This window comes from Zingiber officinale, chromosome 10A, assembly GCF_018446385.1.
Source record: "Zingiber officinale cultivar Zhangliang chromosome 10A, Zo_v1.1, whole genome shotgun sequence".
Lineage (NCBI taxonomy): Eukaryota > Viridiplantae > Streptophyta > Magnoliopsida > Zingiberales > Zingiberaceae > Zingiber > Zingiber officinale.
The window spans coordinates 22,531,671-22,556,717 of NC_056004.1; the positions used below are offsets into that span (position 1 = coordinate 22,531,671).

Sequence of the window (25,047 nt, forward strand, 5' to 3'; positions counted from 1 at the left end):
CACAAGCGGCGGTTTTCTCCTCCCCCTCGCGATTTAACCTATCGGCCAAGCCCGATATTCTCTTTCTTTCTCCCGAGCCGCACACACGACGTCGATCTGCCTAGCCTCTCTGCAGCCCGCCGCCGTCGAACAAAGCCCAGCGGCCATTTCTTCTTCTTCTTTCCCCGACAGCTGTTTCTCCTTGACGCATTCCCTTTCTCCCTCCTTGCCGGCGCTTGAGCAAGAGTCGGCCGACTCCTCTGCCTCCCGATCCCTCTCCCCTCCAGCGACGCCAACCGCCACTGTGTCCTAGGTTGGGTTCACAGTCACTGATCGCGCCGACGTTGACGCACAGAACCTCTTCGCTGTGCCCTAGCACCGGCAGCCGACTTTACCTGTGCCCTAGCTCCGAACCTTGCCTCCTCCTCGGAGCAGTAGTGATTCGGCAGTGTGACAGCAAGGTGAGGGTTTAGATTTTGATTTTTGTAATCTGTTCTTATCTTTTATCTACCATGGATCATCACCAGATGTTGTTCTCCATTTACAGAGGGTTGCAGGTTCGATCAGTAGCATTACTGCTCTGCTAATTTCGGGCTGGCAAGTGCTGAGTGGAGTACTAAACCGTAGCCATACTCAGCTGCGGCCACCGTCTTACGGATGTGGACTTCCCCGGTCGAGAGTCCTATTAGCTACCACGGATTTGGGTGAGTATGTGGATGAATAGGTTAAGCAATTAGGGTTTCCTAACCCTAATTGAGATTTCGTTTGGTTATGCACATTGTAGTAGGTTGATTAATAGGAGGATTAATCAATAGTCGTATTCGATTATGATTATCCTAAATAGGTTGGAAGATTTGATTTAGCTAATTAAATTATACGTAATTAGCTAAATCTGTATATTATGTATTACAGGACTCTGATTCGAGACGAGTATCTCGACGTCGGATTTGGACAGGATTGGACCTTCTTATTGGAGGCGGGTACTTTTGACTTTATGTCATTTGATATGCATAATAATGTTTTTAACATATAGCAATGATTGTGTTTCTCATTTGCTTCGGTTGATCACTACCCGATCTATTACATGCTTGTTTGTTTATTTGTACGCACATCATGTTAGACCTTATTTGATTATACATGCTTATAGGGATAGTGACACAACCATGTTATTTATCATGTTCAGGACCTAGGGTTTTTGATACCTTATCTGGTCTGTGTACCTTGATTTGATTCATTTTCCTATGGTACACATTTTATATTTATATATGCATATCGCTATGCTGTTCAGGATATTATCATGTTTAGTATCATGCATCATCTCGCATGATTGCATGCTGTGCGATAGTTGCTCCATTATTATCGAGCACATCGCCAGTTACATGTATCTGTACACACTACCACTCATGGGTTAGTGGTATATCAGACAGGTGTGTGACAGTTCTGCTGTTTGGCTCCGTTGGTCCGGTGACTCAGCGTGGTAGCCGGCAGGCGGTTCTGCTCTGTTTGGCTTCATTGGTTTAGTGTAGCAGCGTGGTAGCCGGCAGGCAATTGGACTTTGTTTGGCTCCGTTGGTCCGCTCATGGATAGTGTGATGCAACGTGGTAGCCGACAGAGATTCCTCCCCGTCATCGTGTACAGAGAGATGAGAGCATTGTGCTCCCCCATTTATGATTTGGGGTAGGAGGATAGGTGTACTCCGACAACATCCCGTTCACTCGGTCACTCATCAGGAGTAGTGATATCAGAGTGCACGGTTGTCACAACCCTACCCACTCGGTCTCACCATTGTGTGTGACATGGCTGACTGGCGTCAGGGGTGACCATGACATTTGCATCATATGCATGATGCATTTATTTCTTGTGTTTGCTGCATTTACTTGCTGCATTTATATGGATGCATATGATTGACATGCATACAAAATTTATGACACTCTCGGTCTGACGACCCTATTGTACTTATACCTTGGTCCTGGTTAGTACAGTTTTCTCCTGTTTTGTTTCAGTTGCATTTATCCTTCTTGTATCAGGAGACTGTACGCATGATTAGTGATGCCTGTTATTTTCTTTATTATTCATATCAGTTGATACCCGCTGAGTGTTGGACTCACACCCTCCTCCGTTGCTATTTTCAGGTTGATGTTGTCCAGAGAGTTCCAGTCGCTAGTCCCCTGCAGTCCACGAGGATGTTTATTTGTCTTTTGGTTTTATTTACTAGACTATGTTTAAACTTGTTCTATTTTGATACATTTGGATCTTGTATGGATTTTTATTGTCGAGGAGTTTTATTTGGATTTGTTTTACTACATGCCTACCTGGATGGCAGAAGAGGTAAGTTCATTGTGATTTGTGTTTTACGAGTGTAGTGGAGTAGGATATTGGTTTTGTGCTTTATGAGTGTAGTTGAGTAGGGTTATTTTTTAGTATTCTTATTACTATTCTAGTTTGTCAACTATTATACTGCGTGGATGACTCTGTGTTATATTTTTATTACTGTTATTGTTCCGGCCGTGTTCGCCGAGGTATATGTGGCCCAGAGGGCATTGTAGAAGTTTCAGATTGTCACCCGTACAGGAGAAGTGCTGCCGAAATTTCTTCGGAGAGGGACTTCCCTGGGGCGTGACAGTTTGTGATGCTTGTGGATCTCGTAGAGGGATACCCTAGATCGTATGACCGAGGGGCGCTAGTGACAGGCTGCCCCGCTAACAGACGTCTAGGGGGTCACCTTGAAAGGTGAAGCTAGTCTCTACAAGGAGGTGGGATAGTTGAATGCGTTTAGTTCCTACACCTTCATGTGGATTGAGTGGTGATGTGTTTCTGTGTTGTATGACCGAGGGACGTCGGTGACAGGCTGTCCCACTAACGGACTTCATAGGGATCATAACTATCTAATCGCTAGAGGTATAGATCAAAGTCCCTTGTCGGTTCTCTTCCGCAGGAGAAAACCGACAACTTCTTACAAATGTATGTCAATTGAGGATATGAATTGAAGAACCATGCTACATCAATGAATATCACAATGAAACCGAATTCTAGAACACTCACAAAACCAAATACTTCATTTACTTTCATATTTCTATTTTCTAGTTGCTTACTTAGTGCATTCCCTACCTTGTTAATTGTTTAGCTAATTTTACGTGAGACGTCTCTTGTGCTTATAATCAGTCCCTGTGGGATCGATAATCTTTTATTACTGACGACGAAACCGTGTACTTGCGATTCAATAACAACGTACCTGACCAACAAAGAGGGCCTCCATTTTTATACTGCTTTGTGTAACTTTTGGCCTCATGCAGTATCAGAGAATGTCAGATGTTAGGGTATAGTGATGGAAAATGTATGACGGATTCCCATTAGGTAGGGGAAGGTTTTGCTGCAAGCGCATGACAGAACATCTGAATATTCCCTGATCAATGGTTGTTATTTTCTGATAGGAAGATATGATTCTCTAGTAATGTTGTCTTTTATTGTTAGCCGCCCAACCCTTATCCAACTGGGGATAGACGGAGACAAATGTCCAAGAAAAATGGAGGGACCGTGCCCTGATGACCCGCTCAATGAAGAATCGGCCAGGAGTTAACTGGGAGCTAGGCCTAGATGAAATGAAGGGACTAAGTCCTGATGTCCCACCCGATGTATATCCGGCCAGGAGTTTAACCTTTTGAACCTGGCCAAGACTTGAAATGGCTTGGCTGCCACCTCCTTGATCATTGACTTCCGCGTTTCTTAAGTCTTGACCTCCGCGTTCTCTTGACCACTGCCTTCATTGTTGGAACCTTCCTCGTACACCGTATAAAGAAGTTGGGTTGAGTTCAGCGCTCGAGGGTTTATATCCGTTTTATAAAAGGTCGTGCCCAAAAAGCAACAGTAGGTCTCTTCAAAAGGATACTGCAGACGGCACTATGCCATTTACTTGGTGAAAATTTAAGCAACCTTGCTGTACGCCAGTACGCACACATCCACATCTGCCTCTGCCATAGCATTTTCTTAGGTCTTGTCCTTGCTCACTTCACTGCTCTCTCTCTTCTGAAGAAGGAAAGGATCAAACTACAGGATTAGGCTGCTCTGGTAAGTTGCTATATGTCAATATTTATTCTTGCAAACTGAAATTGCTCATTAGATTTTGTGTTTTTTTAAATTCAGATTAAGAAAATTGTTTTGTCTCACATATTAAGAGCTTCCCGTCTCAAATACTGCAAGTGCAGGATATGTTTGTCCTACACAATTCATACATCACGGAGAATCACCACTGACTTGTCTTGTAATCCCAAGAAGCAGTTAGGTACCTGGATGAAACCTCCCATTTTAAGGGATCGAACCTCATGTAGAAAAAAAAATCAGGTGGTCATGCGTTAGCTAGATGGGTACATTTGAATCTGCATCAAAAAATATTCTGTTAGTGCCTTCAAACACACTTGGAAATCTCAGTTCATCGGTCTGGAGTAAACATGAGATATATACAATGCCAAAATACCGACAATAAAGCAGGTCAATCTCGATAAAGCCTCCTCATAATGGAGCCGATCGACCAGCTCGACCATAGGGTTCGGTTACAAAATAGGCATGTCTTATATCATTTCGAATACAATATGCTATTCAGTACCAACGTTAGCAAGTGGGCTTAGAAAAAATTGAAAAGAAATTAAAGATTATTAGTGATCGAGCCAAAGATCAACAAGAAACGAGCTACAAGTTAAATCATGTATATCGTTCCCATTCCAGATAAGTACTTCGATAGAACGAAATGCTTTCTTGCGAATTCAATAAAACAATTTAGTTCCTTTCAAAGAAACGAATCGCTTATAGATCAGCAACAATGGCGCCCAGCCTCACCGGCCTGCCTGTCCCTCCGATATATTCACCCCAAACAGCCTCACCGGTGACTCTGCGTCGCGGCGCTCGATGTACAACTGCTTCTCTGGCCCAGTGGATCGCCAGAATCTGATCACGTCGCCTGCCTTTAGGTTCTTCTCTTCCACGAACCGAATCCATCCCTTGGTCAGCACGTAGCTCTGGCTGCTGTTCCAGTACGAGTACCGGAATCGCCACACCTTGCCGGCGGCGTCCTCAAAGTTGAGTAGCACGCCCTTGGACCCCTCTGCTGTTCCGCTCCAAAACTGGAAGTGTGTCTCCGCGTGTTGCTTCGGGATCACCAGCCGGTTTAGTTTCCCCACGTCGCTCGGCGTCACCGCCTTCTCGAACAGCATCACTCGCGCTGTCTCGTGGTAGCTCTGCGCCCGACGACGCGAGACCCCAAAGGCGCCGGCACTAGCGCGCTTGCTATGCCGAAGCTCGTCGACGAACGTGTGCTTACGCAGCATGCCAATGATCTCCGCCTTGGAGTGCTTGGCGAGAAACGCCAGCGCCAGCGCGCCCTCCTCGTCCTCCGCCGACAGCGGCACGAAGTTGGTGACGGCGTCGCGGCCGCGGATGCGCTGCGCCGCCACATCGTAGGCGCGCGCGGCTTCGGCCTCGTCGACGAAGGTGCCGAGCCAGACGCGCTTCTGGCGCTTGTAGATCTGCGCGCCCCACCGGCCGTTTGGCTGCGGTACGACGCCCCTGTACCGAGACGAAGGCAGCTTCGAATAAGTCGTCCCGGGTGCAGAGTACTCCGCCTCCAGACTGAAATCGAAGGCCACCCTGACAGCGCCGCTCTCCATCCTCTCTAGGAAAAGAAAAAGGAAAGATCGACGTCCTCACGTGCCTGTTTGATTCTTAGAAAACTAGCTACTGGTGCAGCTGCCGTTTCAATTGTCGATCTGAAAAAACATAAAATGTAGCTCAAAAAATAAAGGTGGAAGTACCGTTTGTTTGTTTGTTAGCGGAATGAAAATTGAGAATTTAAAATTATATAGAAATGTAGTGCATATATAAATATAATTTAGTAAATATGATATTTAGAATTTCTATATTCTCATTTAATATCGTGAACATTTATACTCATTTAATGTTTTATTAAAAATTTATATACAAATATAAATACAGAGACATATTATGTTGACGTTGGAGCTCGATGTCCATGACTGTGAGGGGTGCCCCTCTATCACACGGGGCGCATGTGACCATAACGGACATGGAAACGTAATATTGACGTTTAACATAATAAATTCTTATAAATACATTTTTTAGGAATAAATTATCTTTATTTATTTATTTATTTTATTTAAATTTAAAAATAACTAATCTAGTCTTATAAAAATTCTCATAAATAAATTAAGAAATACTTGTATCATGACGTATTAGTTTAGTTTTTTTTTTAATGAATAGTTTATTAAAAAAAATTTATCTATGAAGTTACTAGAGCATTCGATCCGTAGGTGTCTGACGTCCTACTACATAATTATCCTGGGTCAGAGGCAATCTTTATGTCATCACGTGTGAATGACGTGACAACCTTATCCGGGGTTTCTAACTGACTTATTGTGAGCCTGAGGGATATATCGAGATGATCCGACGGGGACAGAATGAGAATGGGACTCGGTGGCCCATAGTTGGGTTAAATTAGATGCTGGCAAAGAGTTGGTGGACAATAATGTTGTATAATGACCCTAAGAGCCACGTTAATGTTGAGTGTTATAATATTTAAATAATATTACAATCTATAACATTAACAACACAATAATAACGTTTCACAGTAAGATTTTAAAATAATGAATATTAATATTAAAATAAATATAGGTATATGTTAATAAAAAGAATATGTTAATATAATAAATATGTGGTATATAAATTTTATATTTTTAAGAGATGACATATATTAACATTAAACTAATATGAATGCCCTAACATTTTTGGTCAATTTAAGTCAATCAATCACTATTGATGTAGGAGGATTTAAAGATTATTATTATTAATTTTGATAATTTTTATTCTTTGATATATAAGATATTTTTTTGTATTTACGTATTTTTGGTTATTTTTACCTTTTAATTTTTTATATTTTGTGTCTGTTCAAAAATTTTAGGATTATGAGTATATTAATAATTTTTTTAGAATTTTTTTCCTTTCTTTATAAGATAGCAATTATTATCTGTATACTAATATTTCTTTTCTATATTTGGGTCTTAGAGTCTGAAATTTATATAATCATATGTTTAGAAGTATGAGGAATTATCCTTGAATATTAAATAAAATTTTCTTTTTCAGAAAAATCTAGAGGACAACAGTTATCTCTTCTTGCCTTCTTCTTAAATCCTCATTCTCGTCAGTCCACAGGATAATTATTATTATGTCTGGCATCAATTGGTATTAGAGCTGGAAGGTTCTTATTGAGGAAGTTGAGCATCAAATCGAATGAAAGATCATCGGGGTCATGATTGTGGTTGTGCAAGGCAAGTTTTGTCTAAGAAAAGTTCGCACCGTAGTCATAGCACTTGTTGGTGCAATTAGCACCAATAAGTCAAACTCATGTTTTGATGAATAATAAATGGATTAAAATTATATATTGTGTGTTCTAATTCTTTTACCAAGTGTGAAGGATAGAAAAACTTGATAGGAACCAGATACTAAGCTGAAGTCTAGTTGAGTCAGGGAGAACCAGACATTTGACATGAAGTCCAACTGAGTCAATAAGGACTAGACAGTTGGCAGGAAGTCCAGTCAGATTAGGAAGGACCAAACAATTGGCTAAAGTCTATATGTGGCATATAATAGGAAGACCTGATGAATCAAAAGATTAAGGTCAAGTCAGTCTGCAATGGTAAGTGAGATAAGTATTGGAGGAGAGTGATCTAGAGAGGATGAGTCATAGTGGAACTGTAGGCACTAGTCCAGCTTAAATCCATTTTTGAAAGTTTAAACTAAGACCATGACTAAATCCTGGTCTTGGAAAGACATGATTTAATTAATAATTTTATCTTTTTGTTCTAACTCTATTTTGCAAATTATTTTTATGTTATTAGACTAATGTATTTTGCAGGAGTTAAATGCAAAAAATTAAACTCGGATGAACAGTGTCCGAAGCGCCTCAGAGCTACAGGGAGGCACCATGGATCTCAGTGGAGGCACCTTGGACATGTCGAAAGTGCCCTCATGCGGATAAACTTCGGGAATAAAAGTTTGCTGAGCGAAGATGCCCTGGAGTACATTGGAGGTGTCTCGGAGCGCATTGGAGGCACCTCAGAGCCATTTGAGGTGCCCTCGCATGTATAAAAACTGAGGACTGTTGATCAGATAAGTGTTGTCGAAGGTGCCCTGGGCTATTAGAGGCGCCTCCAACACTATTTAAAAGAAGGCTTCGAGCAGATGCTTCACAACACTTCTACTAAGCACTTCCTCAATCATTTGGCTTCTCCGACTTCATACTACTATTGTGCTGCAACATTGTTACACCTGACTACTGCAAACGAACCAACTCCAACACTCGAGCCATTCATTCCTTTGTCTTTAGTTGGGCAATATTTAATTTATAGCTATTTAATTTTGTATAAGGAAGTGTATATCTGTTACACTTCCTTCCTTATTGTTGTATTCAATTATGATTGCTTTTAGTGGATTATTTATCGAAAATGTCAACAGGACATGGGTCTTGGAGTATGAGTCGTTGAAGACTCCAAATCAAATAAATCGACCGTGTTCTGTTTTAGTTTATTTTTCTGTTACGCACTCACTTTCTTCTAAGTTTCAAAAAAGATAAAGTTTTTTAAAATCACATGATTCACCCCCTTTCATATGTCTAACGATCCTACAACATCCAAGATGAGATTGAGGTTTACAGAGGCAAGTTATATATGATTTAAACCAGCTTGTAACAGTGGTGAGATAAATTTTGAAGATCGTGAGGTACGGGGTTGAGAGAATCAACATGGATATCTCAGATTTCGAGTTAATCTACTCAAATTTTCTAGTATATCACATATAGAGAATTTTATTGATTGGATCAACAACATGGAGTGGATTTTCGAATATAAGCAAGTTCCACATCAAATGAAGGTGAAGCTAATTGACATCATACTCAGGGTTGAGCATTGGCATTGTGGGAGCACTTGCAATGCTCACGAGACAGACATGACAAAACCAAGATCAAGGATTGGGAGAAGATGAAAGATTACTTTCTTCCTTTTGAGTACACTCAAAATTTCATTCCAGGAAACTTCCTTTGCCATGGAGGGCAATAGCTTTGATGCCCGAGATGACCTGGATGGATTCAAAGATAATTTGGAGGTAAAATTTATCCAATAAGAGTACCATGATGAAGAAGACCCATACAAAGAGGAGATAGAGCCAGAAGAAGCTGCAAAGGAACCCTTGAAACCAACAGGTGAGGGGCTTACTCTACTAGTAGAGGAGGAGCCTTACCTACCCCATTGGTTCCTATCAAGGAAAATGTTGTTGCGGTCAAGGATGATGTTGTGAAGATCGTTAAAGCCATTGAATAAACGGTCATCCCCATAGTACCTATTCATCGGGTAAACTCATTGTCCGAGGATGATGGTGCATCATTCTACCGCTACCTCCTGGTGTTCTAAAAGTTCTCCAAGTTTTCGGTGATCCACTACAACTAGGACAAGGAGGTTCACTACTTCGGTAAGGTCATAGTCGACCTTGGCTCACACAAGGAGCTCAGCATCGATCCTGCGTGTGCCCCCAATGGCTACTCCACGGTCGCCTTCATGACCAAGATCCTAAGAGAAGCCTTCTCCTTAGAAAGGGACGCCACGTCAAACATCGAAGACCTTGTCAGGAAGAAACCTCTCCCTTCCAAATCTTCAAGCTTTGGTATCACGTTCTACCTCCGACATAGTCTGAAACTATACTACAATGTGTGTGGCCTCGGGCGAAGCAATTGCGGTGCTCATGAGACAGATAAGGCACAACCAAGATCAAGGATTAGGAGAAGATGAAAGATCATTTTCTTTCTTTTAGATATACTCAAATTTCATTCCAAGAGAACTTCCTTAATACTAGAAAACGTTAGTCCGGAGGCAAATATAAGATATATATCCTGGAAAATAGAGTATTAGCACAATTAAAAATCAAACAGAATATTAATTAGATTTCGTCTCCTCGAGACCGGAATCTAGTCATGATCTCGACTTAGATATCCGAAATGGGTCTAAGTCGGATCGATGCCTAATGTTCCCTTCCCGGGAATGCGTCCTCACAGTTACTCCCCTCCAGTGACTTACCTCCACTTACCTGTCAGACATCCAGTCAGCCCTTCGATCAGTCTGGGCTTCGTTCCAGCTATCCGGTCAACCTGTCGACCTAACTAGACTTCGTGCCAAACGTCCGGTCAACCCGTCGACCCGTTTGGGCTTCGTGCCAGACATTAGGTCAGCCCGTCGACCTGTCTGGGCTTCTCCTACACACTCGGTCAGAGTGTTAGATCACCACAAAAACTAACTTAACCTATTTTATCATTCATCAAAACTTGAATTAGACCGTTAATGTTAACCGCACCAATAGGTTCTTGGGTTTTTGAGAGACAAATGTTGCTACATTTCATAACACAAAGAGGCAATCCAAACTAAAAAAAAAAAAGCAAGCAAAGCAAGGTTCATGTCGTAAAGACTTTTTTTATTTCCTTTGTAATCTTATTTTTGTTTCTTATTTATATTCTCACATTCGAGCTTGTATAAGGCTTCTCTGCCTATGGAAAATTTTTAAGAATGAGGCATTCATAGTGGAGTTGTGAGTGTGAGGAGTGGACTATTTTGTTGGTGCAATATCCCTTAGGTCAAGGTTGACTGGTTTGACCAAGCTTGAGTCTTGGTCATAGTTTCGATGTTTGACAATACATGTAGACACATAGACAATGCAGGTGCAGTTGTTCATATGGGGAGATTCTGATCAGAGACTGATCAGTGTGAATGAAGAAGAGTCAAGTAGGTATACCTGACTGGAAGGAAACCCTGGTGAGTGAAGCCAGGTGAAAGTCCTAGTGAGTGAAGCTAGGTAGATGGAAATCCTGGTGAGTGAAGCCAGGTGAAAGTCCTAGTGAGTGAAGCTAGGCAGTATGGAAGTCCTGGTGAGTGAAGCAAGGCAGAAGGAAAATCCTGGTGAGTGAAGCCAGGTGAAAGACCTAGTGAGTGACGCTAGGCAGTGTGAAAGACCTAGTGAGTGAAGCTAGGCAGATTGAAAGACCTAGTGAGTGAAGCTAGGTAGATTGAAAACCCTAGTGAGTGAAGCTAGGTGAAAGTCCAAGTAGGTCAAGAGAGTGACCGGATACTTGGCATGAAAGAAAAGTCCAAGTGGGTCAAAGGGATTAACCGGACACTTGGTGAGGGAGTCCTAGCAGGTCAAGGGAGTGACTAGATGCTAGGCATGACGTACCAACAGGTTAAGGTTGACCGAATGTTGGTTTGGGAGGTTTGGGACTTGGTTTTGGGAAAAAACCAAGTGCTGGATCGATCAGTGGATCGATCCAGACCTTTCCCAGCGAACAGAAAGCCTCTGGATCGATCAGTGGATCGATCCAGAGGTCTCAATCGATCAGTGGATCGATTGGGACGCTGCTGCTTCGCGCGATAAGCACTGGATCGATCCGTGGATCGATCCAGGCATTTTTCCAGAGCACAGAGGCGCTCTGGATCGATCCGTGGATCGATCCAAAGCCTCCCCGATCGATTGGGAATAATCGAATCGATTGGGATCCGACCATTGAGTCGTATTTGAGCTGCAGGCGAGCGCTGTCTTCGGCATCTCTTCACAGATTCATTTCAGATCTTCACCAGCTCCTCCACAGCTCTTCTCAAGCTCGAGATCGTCAGTTCTTGAAGGTTCTTGGAGGTTCTTCCAAATCAAGAGGCGGATCAAAGCAAGGAGAAGAAACTAGGGTTAGGGTTTGTGCACTCATTGTAAGCTTGTATTTCTTTACTACCCTTTCTTCTTCTTGTATTGAGTCTTGTAGGGCTTCTCCGCTCTTGGTAGTTACCATAAAGGAGAGTTTCATTAGTGGAGGATGTGTGTGTTGGTGTGGATCCTTGGACTAGTCACCTCTTGTGAGGTGGATACCAAGTAAACCAACCGTGTTAGCGTTGTGTGATTTGTTTCTGTATTTTTCGCTGCACATCTTCGAAGAAACAAGCAACGCCGAACACCGGGCATGCGACGAGCTATTCCCCCCCCCCCCCCCCCTCTAGCTACTTTTGGTCCTAACAAGTGGTATCAGAGCGAGGTCGCTCTTCACCGGAATCATTGCCGGAAGGGTCAAGCATAACAATAAAAGCTAGAGGGTGAAGAAGTTGGAGAAAATTCTTCAAGTTCAAGATTTTATCAAGCTCAACTTCAAGATGCAATTCCAAGATGGACTTGGATTTGATACAAGGGTGGCTCCACCATACACATCCACAAGCTTCGATTCTTGGAAATCAAGAATCGAAAATTTTCTTATGATGGAGATAGAGCAATGGTTTGCTCTTATGGAAGGCTTCAAGGCTCCAACAAACTCCAAGGGCAAGCTTCTCAAGAAAAGCAAATGGAGCTCGGAGCAAGTCCAAAGGTGCGAGGCCAATGACAAAGTGACCAAGCTTTTGGAAAATTTATTGCCAAGCACCATCCTTTGTAAAATTGGAGAATTTGAAGATGTCAAGGATTTATGGAGCAAATTGGTCAAGCTTCATGAAAAGATCCCCTCCATTGTACAAGAGCAAGAAGTATCCAGAGAGGGTGACTCTTTGGAGCAAGATCAAGAGGAGGACTCCGAGGTTGAGAGATGTTCAACCTCCGAAGAAGAAGTCCAAGAAGAAGCTTCATCCTCAAGGGAATGCATCGAAGGGAACAAGGAGGGAGCATACTCCTTGTTTCATATTCAAGATGATGAAGCCTCCACCTCTAGGATTGAGGGGGAGCAACTCTTGGTGACGCCGGATCAAGAAGAAGGAGAATCCTCCACATCCGGGTCAAGAGAAGAAGAGAATGAAGAAGATTCCACCTCCACAAGTCAAGATAAATCAATTGGAGGGAAATCGATTTCGGATCAAGAGGAAGCCTCTACATTCATATCAAATGGAGGAGCAAGTGTCACCCCTACACAAGAAGGTATAAATATTTCAATTAATGATAAGAATCATATTATATGTTTTGAATGTAGGGAACATGGGCACTACAAAAGCAAGTGCCCTAAATTGGCCAAGAAGAAGGGCCAAGTGGCACCTAAGGGCAAGGAGAAGCCAAAAGAGACCATCCCCGGAACAAAGAAGAGCAAGGAGCACATTGTGTGTTTCTCTTGCAATCAAAAGGGGCATTACCGGAGTCAATACCCTAAGGGGAAGAAGATGGTCAAGGCTCAAGGAGGAAGCTCAAGTCAAGGGGGAGCCTCTAAGGTAAAAAGGAAGGTAACTTTTATTGAGCCTACCCCTCTACATTATGGTAAAAAGCATGATAGTTCTAATTTTTATCATTTTAATGTAATTTACCATAAGAATAGAAAGCATGAGGGCTTTAAGGAAAAGCATGTGGCCCTACATGCCAAAACTACCCAACCTAAGGTTAGGAAGGTAGATAGACACTTGGGCGGGAACACTAAGGATAATAGATACATGCCCAAGAACAAAAATGCTCATGGACCAAAACCTAAGGATTTAATGATAGAAAATCAAGTCTTGAGGTCAAGACTTGATAAAATGGAAAAGACCCTAAAAAGGATGGAAAATATTCTACAAGGGCAAAATGAGCAATACCTAGGGCTAGGAAAATCAAAGCCATCAAATGGCCATAGAGGGTTGGGATACAAACCAAAGGCTAAGAAGGATGTGCCCTCGTACCATAGAGTTCCATATAGTTATGGAACAAACTTTAGGTCCAGTGGTCAAGCCAAGAATACTAGGGAAGTCATCCCTAAGAGTATTTTTGCGATAAATGTGACTAAGACTTCTAAGAAGTCTAAGAAAGTCACTAACAAGGTCACAAGGGAGGCTATCCCTAGAGTTGACCTAGAAAATATGACCAAGGCTTCTAAGAAGCCCAACAAGGTCACTAGGAATGTATCTAGGGAAGTAATCCCTAGTGAGTACCTAGAGCATCCAAGGAGCACCAATAGGTGTTGGGTTCCTAGGAGCATCTTCTCTACCCATAGATGGGTTAGAGAGTGTCACCTCCGATTAGAAGGGTAGTTAACCCAACTTTGAGGAAATTGACACTCAAGGAGCATTTTCAAGATTTTTGTTAACCTTTGAAAATGAAATGGAATTATTATTTACTCTTTGAAAGAGTAAAATGTGTCTAATGGTGGAAAATTTGATTTTATCTTAAATGGCATAAATTAAGAAAACCTAGAGAAATACCAAGTTGGGATTTTGGTATGTTCTTAGGAAATTGAAGGCATTTTAAGTCTTAATTTAAAAGTGCTACTCTTGTGGAAAAATGAAATATGCCAACATTTGAGGAATATGTTTAATTTCAATTGGCATAAATTAATCAAGGGAATTAGAAATGCCAATTTAGGTTTTGGCATTTTCTTGAAGCACTTATGGGCAATCTAAAGTTTAATTTTAAGTTAGCTAAGTTTAAGGACACCTAGATAGGTAATCTAGGTATTTTATTAATGCTAAATCTTGCCATGATTGTTTGCCCATCATATGCCATGACATCATGTCTATTTTTGCATTCATGTTTTATTATGACAAATCCAAAAATATCATGTCATGACATTCATACATCATGTAGTTATAGGATATTTTCTTTTGAAAAATTAGTTCCTTTTGATGTATGTCATAACATTATCATGCATTAAGTTTAATTCCTTGTAATTAAGGACAAATGACATTTAACAACACTTATTAACAAGTGACATCCTAGGTGGAGGTCTAATATGTCTAAAATGCCTAGATAGATATGCATGATCCCTAGAATAGGGCAAAACCAAAATCTCACATCTCACAAGACCTATAAGATGACTTGTATGTGTTTTAGTACACATTAGATACAAGTGAGATGTTAGGATGATGAACAAAACTCAATATGTTGATTTAGCGCATTCTTTTGAGTTTTAAGTTCATCAAAACACATAGTTATGTGTTTTCCCATCATTGGGAAAGCTAATGTACAAGTCATGTGCATTAAGCCCAAGGAACATGGTGGGATATTGGTTTGAAAATGTTTTCAAAATGATTTTGGAAAATCTTGGTGAAGGCTATCTTTTGATAGTAATCACCATTGAATAGTTAGACACAAACTTGAAGAAAATACTAAAGTTTTTGCAAGTTTTCAATTTTGTGTCAATCTTTGAAAATATGAAGTATTTTCATAGAAAACTATTTTTCCTTGATAGTATATGCCCTAAATAATGCCTACACGAAATTTCATGATTTTTGGATTTTTGTAGAATTTTCTAGGGATTTCTGAAGTTGGCTGATGTTGAAATTCAGCAACTATCAGAGCTCCAATCGATCCATGGATCGATTGGAGTGCCTGAATCGATCCGTGGATCGATTCAGAAGGCAAGTCTTCCGCGAGCAGAAGCTCGCTGGATCGATCAGCCGATCGATCCAGGAAGTCTGAATCGATCAGTGGATCGATTCAAAAAGGTTCAATCGATTGGAACCCAACTCCAATCGATCCAAGTTGCTGATTTTGGCTGGGAAAGCATGATTTCAGCATCTTTAAACCTATTTTAGTCTAGGTAACCATTCCAAACCCCTCAAAATACATTAGTATACATAAAAAGAGTGTTTTCGTGTTGAAAACAAGGATGGATTGGTTAAGGAAGACTATATTGGAGTTTAGGGTGAGGTTTGCTTCAAATTTTGAATATTTGAACTTCAAAGCTTCTAAATTTGGGTTTCCTAAAGGATTAGGGATTCCAAGTCATTGTTGGTGCAATGACAGAAGTTACCACCATGTCTTTAGGGGGAGGGACTCTTTAAAGGCATGAAAATTATTTTTCATGAACCTTGGAAGGTGGTTAACCTTCCGTTAGGTGGATAATGCTCAAGGATGGACATTTGCCTACATTGAGGAAGAATGTAGGGTTAAGGATAAATGAAGGGTATGAGACCTTCATTTGGGTCATTAGACCATGTTAATGCTCCAGAGCGAGCATTATTTGAAAATGAAGGGAATGAATCCTTCATTATCGTGTTGGTCACAATGAGTGAAGTTGTGAACAACGATGAGCAACTCTTCAGGGGGAGAGTTTTCAACAATGGGGCATTTGTTGAAGAGTGCCCAAAATTGAGGCACGGGTTTATGTGTGCTCAAAGATGGGTTGATGTGTGCCAATAGGGGGAGAATGTGTGGTTTAAGTTAGGCCTTCATTACCTATGGGGGAGGTCATAGGGGGAGAATGAAGGGAACCAACATTCATACTTTGGCATGAATGGAGTTAAGGCTATGAGATTAGCTTAACTCAGAATGGTCCAAACTTAAAGGTATTGTCAAACATCAAAAAGGGGGAGATTGTTGGTGCAATATCCCTTAGGTCAAGGTTGACTGGTTTGACCAAGCTTGAGTCTTGGTCATAGTTTCGATGTTTGACAATACATGTAGACACATAGACAATGCAGGTGCAGTTGTTCATATGGGGAGATTCTGATCAGAGACTGATCAGTGTGAATGAAGAAGAGTCAAGTAGGTATACCTGACTGGAAGGAAACCCTGGTGAGTGAAGCCAGGTGAAAGTCCTAGTGAGTGAAGCTAGGTAGATGGAAATCCTGGTGAGTGAAGCCAGGTGAAAGTCCTAGTGAGTGAAGCTAGGCAGTATGGAAGTCCTGGTGAGTGAAGCCAGACAGAAGGAAAATCCTGGTGAGTGAAGCCAGGTGAAAGACCTAGTGAGTGACGCTAGGCAGTGTGAAAGACCTAGTGAGTGAAGCTAGGCAGATTGAAAGACCTAGTGAGTGAAGCTAGGTAGATTGAAAACCCTAGTGAGTGAAGCTAGGTGAAAGTCCAAGTAGGTCAAGAGAGTGACCGGATACTTGGCATGAAAGAAAAGTCCAAGTGGGTCAAAGGGATTAACCGGACACTTGGTGAGGGAGTCCTAGCAGGTCAAGGGAGTGACTAGATGCTAGGCATGACGTACCAACAGGTTAAGGTTGACCGGATGTTGGTTTGGGAGGTTTGGGACTTGGTTTTGGGAAAAAACCAAGTGCTGGATCGATCAGTGGATCGATCCAGACCTTTCCCAGCGAACAGAAAGCCTCTGGATCGATCAGTGGATCGATCCAGAGGTCTCAATCGATCAGTGGATCGATTGGGACGCTGCTGCTTCGCGCGATAAGCACTGGATCGATTCGTGGATCGATCCAGGCATTTTTTCAGAGCACAGAGGCGCTCTGGATCGATCCGTGGATCGATCCAAAGCCTCCCCGATCGATTGGGAATAATCGAATCGATTGGGATCCGACCGTTGAGTCGTATTTGAGCCGCAGGCGAGCGCTGTCTTCGGCATCTCTTCACAGATTCATTTCAGATCTTCACCAGCTCCTCCACAGCTCTTCTCAAGCTCGAGATCGCCAGTTCTTGAAAGTTCTTGGAGGTTCCTCCAAGTCAAGAGACGGATCAAAGCAAGGAGAAGAAACTAGGGTTAGGGTTTGTGCACTCATTGTAAGCTTATAAGCTTGTATTTCTTTACTATCCTTTCTTCTTCTTGTATTGAGTCTTGTAGGGCTTCTCCGCCCTTGGTAGTTACCATAAAGGAGAGTTTCATTAGTGGAGGGTGTGTGTGTTGGTGTGGATCCTTGGACTAGTCACCTCTTGTGAGGTGGATACCAAGTAAACCAACCGTGTTAGCGTTGTGTGATTTGTTTCTGTATTCTCCGCTGCACATCTTCGAAGAAACAAGCAACGCCGAACACCGGGCACGCGACGAGCTATTCACCCCCCCTCTAACTACTTTTGGTCCTAACATATTTGATTAGTCATCTCAAAGAGGTAGATACCAAGTAAAATCCTAGTGTTAACATTGTGGAGTATATTTACTTTAAGTTTCCGATGGCATTAAAAATTGAAGAAGCGACCAAGCTATATCGATATGGAAGAATCTAATCCAACAGTGTCATGAAGCTTCCATCCTTGCAGTTACCTAGCAACAAATTGAAGGTTTCGCTGAGTAGTAGGGACATTGATGTCAACATTGATTTACTTGGATTGGAAGTATCTCAACAGCTACTCATCAACGAAATCACTAGAACTTCCTCTCCCCGTGCGACTTAGGGCTTGAATAACTTAGCAACAACATCTCACTCCTTTGAACTCAACGATATGATGGGGCCTATAAATACATCGCTACTAACTCAGTTGCATAACATCTCCATGCAACTCCTTAATTCCAATCCCCTCCTAGTCTCCAGAAGCACCAGTCGCAGCATCTCTCAGGATTCGATGGCAACCTGTCTTCATCCTTGCCAGTGAACGCGACATTATCCTTCCACCTCGACCGAGGGGATATTGAGGGGATGATCTCCGTTCTTGAGTCCTATAGGCAAGATGTTAAAGATGGTGATAGTGATGCAAACTTTTCACACTTATCGAGGCTAATGTATGACATCACCTTTTCAACTAATGATAGACCAAAACTTTTGAGTTTGTTGACTTCATTGTTTGGTGAGGCCTTATTATACAAGAAGCCCATGCATTCTCAACAAATGATTGTTATTCCTAGGATGGGTTTGTTGTTGAGGGTTGGCCTTATGAGGAAACTAGGATTTATTAGAGGAGAAAATTGAGATCAACTTGGTCAAACTCTTATGCATGGTCTCTTCAAATACTGAGTCCACTACATGAAGGATACTCTATGCACTATAACAAATATAACTTTCCGTAGAGTGCAAATATGTTATACACAGTGTACATTGCATGTTGCACAACTGCAAGTTGTTGAAAGTCATAAGATATTAAGAGCATTCACAGCACGCAATGTGTGCTTCGGTTAAGAGCATTTGTAGCATGCGTCGCGTGCTGCGGTTAAAAGCATTCGCAGCGAGCGTCGTGCGCTGTAGTTAAGAGCATTCACAGCGTGCACCACACATTGTGGTTAAGAGCATTTGCAACACATAGTGCACACTGCAGTTAACCACCTACAATTATCGCCAATATTTATTTAAAATATATAATTCAAATTTAAAATTTAGACATCATCCCAATTAATTCATCACTTAAAATAGAAATAAAAAATTTTAAAATCCAATCAAAATATGAATCCATAATTTTTATTCATCTAATAAATATTTGTATCAATTTACATATGAAACTAATACAACATTAGAAATTTGATCCATTAAGGATTTAAACATTTCCTAATACAAATTAAGCCTTCACCAAATAGCCAATACCATCCATGGTTTCGTCGAAAGCCAAGGATATCCGATTCTTTCCAAGCCTCTTTTATCGTAAACAACTAAATCAATCCATCTAGTAACACCGTCTTCATTAACCATTGCAAAGATCTCTATGTTTACCTCGAGGACAACCTATACAACAAACAAAATATCATTAAAATCGAGTAGCAGGAAACATAATTTATACTAGTGGGTTATAAATTGAAGGCGACTAGAGAAAGTACAAATCAAGAATTATGATTATATAAAGCATCAAGATTTTGTAGCAAAATAATATTTAATTAACAAAGTTTTGAACTGGTTATTATGAGTTCCACAAATTAGTTTGTGGTTTGTAATGCCAACAAGAGAAGACACTCAATATGAAAACTTATCATAAAATGGGTGAATAAATTCAAGCTTTATGTCATATATTGAGTATCAAATAGATGAAGTTAATAGGTTGTCCCCTATCCTTGTACAAATAATGCGAATAGGTGCATACTGATGATTTTTTATAGTTGTCTAGTTTACATTGTTCCAAGATAGAACCACACAGAGTCCAAGCATCCCACACATCAAAATTATGGCTTGCAAATACAAACTCCATTCTCTTGTTGATATGGTACCCTGCAAAACATGAAGAAATTATATGGAAGTTGTGAATTTGTAGCCAAAGCAAACACTCGTTGGTGTTGCATTAATTGAAAGCTTGCAGACATTAAATTCAATTTCTAACCTATAAGAGTTTTCCACTGGAAGATAAAGACTGCAATCCAATTATGCCCTTGAGATGGTAACCGCTAATAAGAGAGATGAAGTAGCATTTAAATCAACAACACTAAAAACTATTTTGTATATAAGTCACTTGCATTGTTAAAAGTAAAATTCAAAAAAAGTGTACTGTATTGAATGCCTCACTGCATGATGCTGAAATACAAGGTGTATGATACCTACAGTAGAGAAAGGCCAAAATTTCATGATTAAGCCCTGTGATAAAGTCTAAAGGTATGTTGTCATAGCTCTCACCCACACTCTCCCTCTCCTTTATTCTTCCTTTCATTGCTTGTCTAGATCCTCTAAGTTATGTAACTCACCCAATTAACTTGTCATATCAACTATAATTAACCTAACTCAAATTAAATAAGTCAATAATCACTCCCTCATAGTTCTACAGTTACTGAAAGGACATTTTGATGATACCGTGCCATATGAAGACTATAAATTTGTAGAACACTAGTGGATGGAAGCAAAAGTTGTACTTGTTCATAGAGTTTTATCAGTCTGGATAGAATGGGAACTAGAAATTACCATATAACTGGTTTTAAAATGTGCATGAAGGCATATGCCAGTTCTCGCTTCCGGGTTTCATCGACTAGCGCATCTTTGATAAAATTGGAAAAGTAGTATAAGAGAAACATAAATAGCCATGGTACAAATGAGCACAAGAGAAGTTGCATCTTGAGGCACTTGAGTCAACTTATCATCAAGTACAATTCTATTTTCCTCGAGTGTAATAATGGCTCCACTTGTACAGCGTCATAGGAATTGGATCCTTGTTATATGAAACAATCACCTATTGAACCATTCTAGATTAAAGACTTAAGCATTCTTTTTTATATTCTATGAGCATTAATCTTTCATGAAAAGACAAATGATTAAAAAATAATGAAGGAATAGAAGCTGAGTAAGATCAAGCTTGAGTGATTACTAATCAAAAACCTAAGTTCCCACTACAAAAATCTATAAAACATGTTGAAATTAACTTTTAGAAAAATAAACACCATCTACATAGGTAAATCAAAGCCAAACATCAATCTAGCACCTACCGATCCAAAATGTCATCATCAGAATACAACTATACAAAGCAAACAACACTATGAACATCAAACCTAGGAACCCCATGTAAATGGTCATTGCCAGCAAGAAGAGCAATAGCAATAAGTTGTTTTCTTTTCAAACCAAGGCCATCTTCGATATCTGATATGCTATAGCACTCAAATGGTTCCTAATAAAATGTTGTATAGCCAAACAAAAAACAAGGAATTATTAGTAGAAAATTATTCTATGCAAACAATAAAACAGTGAGGAAGCAACAATAACATGGATGAAACAATTATGTTAAGAAAAAAAAAAAAAGTCTAGTCCTTACATTAGAATTAGAACTTAAGCACTTTACAATGCATTTTGCTCCAATGAGAAAGAAAAGTGTTACTAATATGGTGAAAGTTTCTTCAGAAAAGTATACCAAAAACCATTCTTTATCATTTTTGAATACACCACTAACTAACAAATTATTCACTAGCAGTTTTCCTGGTTCTAGCGAAGTTAAAACAAGGATTGACAAAATTTCACAAGGCAACATTGTTGGTTTTCTCAAGCACACAAAAAAAACTTAAACAAATTCTAAAAGCAAGAGCCTTTACCTATAAAGAGAGGTCGAAGGATTAAATCGAGATGGATCCCTAAATCGAAAAAAGATGGTGAATATTAAAAACCCTAACAACATATCATTTCATTGCCTTTCTTTATCCTCCTCTATGGGAGATTCCTAAAATCAATAAGCAACAGAAAAAAAAAAATCGACAACGATAGATTGAATAGTGGTAGATGAGCTCGAATTGGATAGATGAGCTGGTATCTTCATGAACTAAGGGGGAGAAAGTAGTACCTGGAAGGAATCGACAACGATAGATTGAATAGTGGCAGATGAGCTTGAATTGGATAAATGAAGGTTATGCAGGTTGCGTACCTGGAAGGAGGTGGAGGCTCATCAGCGACGGGCAGGAAGCAGGTGTTCTTCAATTTAGTGGAGGTCTTCGGCTGACAGGGCTTCGACGGAGAGGGCTTCGCCGAAGAGGGCTTCGCCGAAGAGGGCTTCAGCTAAGAGAGGATGGCGGAGATGTTCGGCAGACAAGTTTAGGGTTGGCACAGAGAAGCTTCAATGGAGGGAGTTGCGTGAGGAGGGCGTTATTTTAGGTTAGGCATGTGAGAGGTTCGTGTGAGGGTTTTGAGGAGTCTGGTTCTCAGGAGTGAGGAGCTTTGGCAGAAAAATAATTATAGGTGGATTTTCGCATAAAAAGTTTTGGCGAAAAATAATTAGGGAGGTCATAAGATGTTTCGATGGAAAATATTAAAAACATTTGAAGATTATTAACGGTGCATATTACATATTGTTAAAATTTTATAATATTTATTGATAGTGTGTATTTTTATACATCGTCATTTATATATGTATAATAATTATTAACAGCATGTTTCGTACACCATTACTATTAAATTTTAACAGCACACTTGCACATCGTAGAAAAGTTTATTGACAATATACTTTTTCTGTACGTCATCATTTGTATAAATATTATACTATCCGTAACGCACATAATTGGACGTGCCGTAAAAACTATTATTAATGGCGCACTTTAACTACGTGTCATTGATGATGTACTGCGAAAACTTTTGTTATAGTGATGGCAAAACATGTTTAGATATCAACGGATGGAATTGATATGTGCAAAATTGATTTTTAACTTCTCAAGTTTGGAAATAAAATTATATTTGGATCATCGAGGATTCCCAAACTCTAGCATCTACTAATAGATTTTGCCGATTTAATACTAGAGGGTTTTCTTCTTGGACAACCATTTGATACTACTCTAAAAATGAGGATAAGTTATTTTCAACCCAAGACAACTGATGAGAAGGATTCGTTAAATCTCTTTTACTATTTTTAGGAAATTATTCTTTTTTGTCATTTTTGAATATTTTTTGTTTAGGATATTTTGATAATTTCTATTTTTAGATTTTGACTATGTTTAGAATTTTTTAAGATTTTGAGATTATTTTTTCTATTAGGATCTCTTTACTTTCTTTACATAGAAATTGAGATATATATATATATTAGATTTTTTTTTTTTTTTTTTTTTTTTTATGTATTAGGATTTGGAATCTATATATGTGTCTATTTTAACTGTTTGAGATAATAAATTTTAAAAAAAAATATTCTAGAGACGATAATTTTATTTTCTTATCTTCTCCTAAATTTTCTTTTCTTATCAGCTTGTAAATAATCACTATCCCATCGAACGAAAAAACAGGCATCATCAAATCTCCAATCAATAATTACCGGAGAAACTAGATATTTGCTGAAGCATAAACACGTTTGAAAGGTTCTTACGAATAGGTTGATTAATCTGTGTTGACATTAATTATAACTGCTGCTTTAGTCCAAGCTCGAACTAAACTTGACCTGACCCGGACTCTGGCCTGCTCAGGCACAACCCAGCCTGAGACAACAAATTTTGCACATCCAAATTAAAATTCAAGAAAACATGACACAGCCGAAGTTCAAATTAGAATTGTACGGAGCGGAGTGAACATAGCAGCTTAAAATAATCACCGTGGTCATATTTTTTATCTGTCCTTTTCTAATAATATGTTGAAATTTTTATAATATTACTACACCAATACAAATGGTGGATTAGGGTGCGTAGTTCCAATGTGCTCCATAAAGTTGAAATTTGTGCACATTATTTGCTCCACAAATACTGGTCTCTTAATTGAAAGTAGCTTCATCAAGAGGAAGTGGAGAGAAGAGTAACCCAAAGCATGATCTTATTCTAGAGGTAGAGGTAAGAGAATAAGTTTCAACCTTTATGGACCTTAACATTTACCCTCTCAGGCATGAGAATTAGCAAGCTTGAAGCAATTGTGTTCAAAAACCATCCGTCTCTCCCGCATATTCATAGGCAGCAAAGAGGACATTGATCATCGATTCTCTACCAGAGAATCTCCGGTATCGACGACGCTATTGTTAGGACTGTAAATGAACCAAATGTTCGTGAACAAGCTTGGTGTTAGGCTTGGTAAGAACTTGTTTATGTTCGCTCAATATATATAAGATTAATTAAACAAACAAACTTGAACAACTTGTTAAGGTAAACAAACAAACTTGAACACATATGTGTTCAGCTCGTTAACATTCGTGAACAACGTTCGTGAACAATGTTCGTGAACAACGTTCGTGAACAACGTTCGTGAACAATGTTCACGAACTATATTTATAAATAAAACTCTTTTCAATATCCTAAATAAACAATAAAATAAAATAAAATAAAATAAATAAATAAATTTAAATTATCAATCTTAATAACCAATCAAACAATTAAAAGTTTCAAACAATCAAACAATCTTGAATTGAGAGATTGATAACATCTAAACGAATCAAGCTCGAACCAAGCTCAAGCCAAGCTTGAATTGAGAGCTTGATAACATCTAAATGAATCAAGCTCAAACCAAGTTTCAAACAAGCTCAAGTTCATAAAAAATAAACCAAGCCAAGTTTGAACACTTATTTCAAAAGCTTAGTTCATTTTAGATCGGCTCGGCTCGGCTCGGTTATCTTATCAAATAAGTTTGAACATCCCAAAACTGATCAGCTCGGCTCGGCTCGTTTACAGCCCTAACTATTGTTGACTGTCAAAGTGAAACGGTAATGTTTGGATGGAGTCTCCCAGACTGGGGATCAATCAGAGTACTGGAGCAGTTCTGAGTTCCAGAACAACAATATCGTGAAGTAGAGGACATGGAAGAAGGCACTGTTCACAGGAGATGCCAATCTCACGCTGAGAGATGTTTCAGTTGTGATCTCGGATCTCGCCGTCACTGACAATGGCACTTCAGGATTGGTGCCAGAGTTGTTTGAGAGAGATCCATGAAGGGCCGAGGATTTAGGGAGTCGTGACCGTGTCTCTCATGATTGACCACATGTTCCTTATATTTTTCTAAACGACTCTAAAATCTGTTAGATATTATGAAACAGTGTCCAAGAAATACCACCAACAAGCACTTGGTGATGAGGTTTGGAGATTGGAAAAGTTGG

The 25,047-nt window shown here is 39.9% G+C and overlaps 1 protein-coding gene and 1 long non-coding RNA gene across 4 annotated transcripts; both read right to left on the reverse strand.

The window, feature by feature from the left end:
* Window positions 1-4,735: 4,735 nt before the first annotated feature.
* LOC122026509 (AP2/ERF and B3 domain-containing protein Os05g0549800-like) lies at window positions 4,736-5,636 on the reverse strand. The gene has a single exon (XM_042585250.1). The coding sequence runs from the start codon at window positions 5,634-5,636 to the stop codon at window positions 4,806-4,808; it is 831 nt and encodes a 276-aa protein (XP_042441184.1). The 3' UTR covers window positions 4,736-4,805.
* Window positions 5,637-19,042: 13,406 nt separating this feature from the next.
* On the reverse strand, window positions 19,043-22,201 carry LOC122027143. Of its 3 annotated transcripts, XR_006124299.1 has the most exons (4): window positions 21,922-22,201; window positions 19,909-21,840; window positions 19,675-19,799; window positions 19,043-19,322 (listed from the first exon to the last, which is right to left on the reverse strand). It is a non-coding gene; the product is annotated as an uncharacterized LOC122027143 (long non-coding RNA). The 3 variants fall into 3 exon arrangements; XR_006124298.1 differs by having other exon boundaries at window positions 19,704-19,799; window positions 19,909-22,201; XR_006124297.1 differs by having other exon boundaries at window positions 19,909-22,201.
* Between the last annotated feature and the right edge of the window lie 2,846 nt (window positions 22,202-25,047).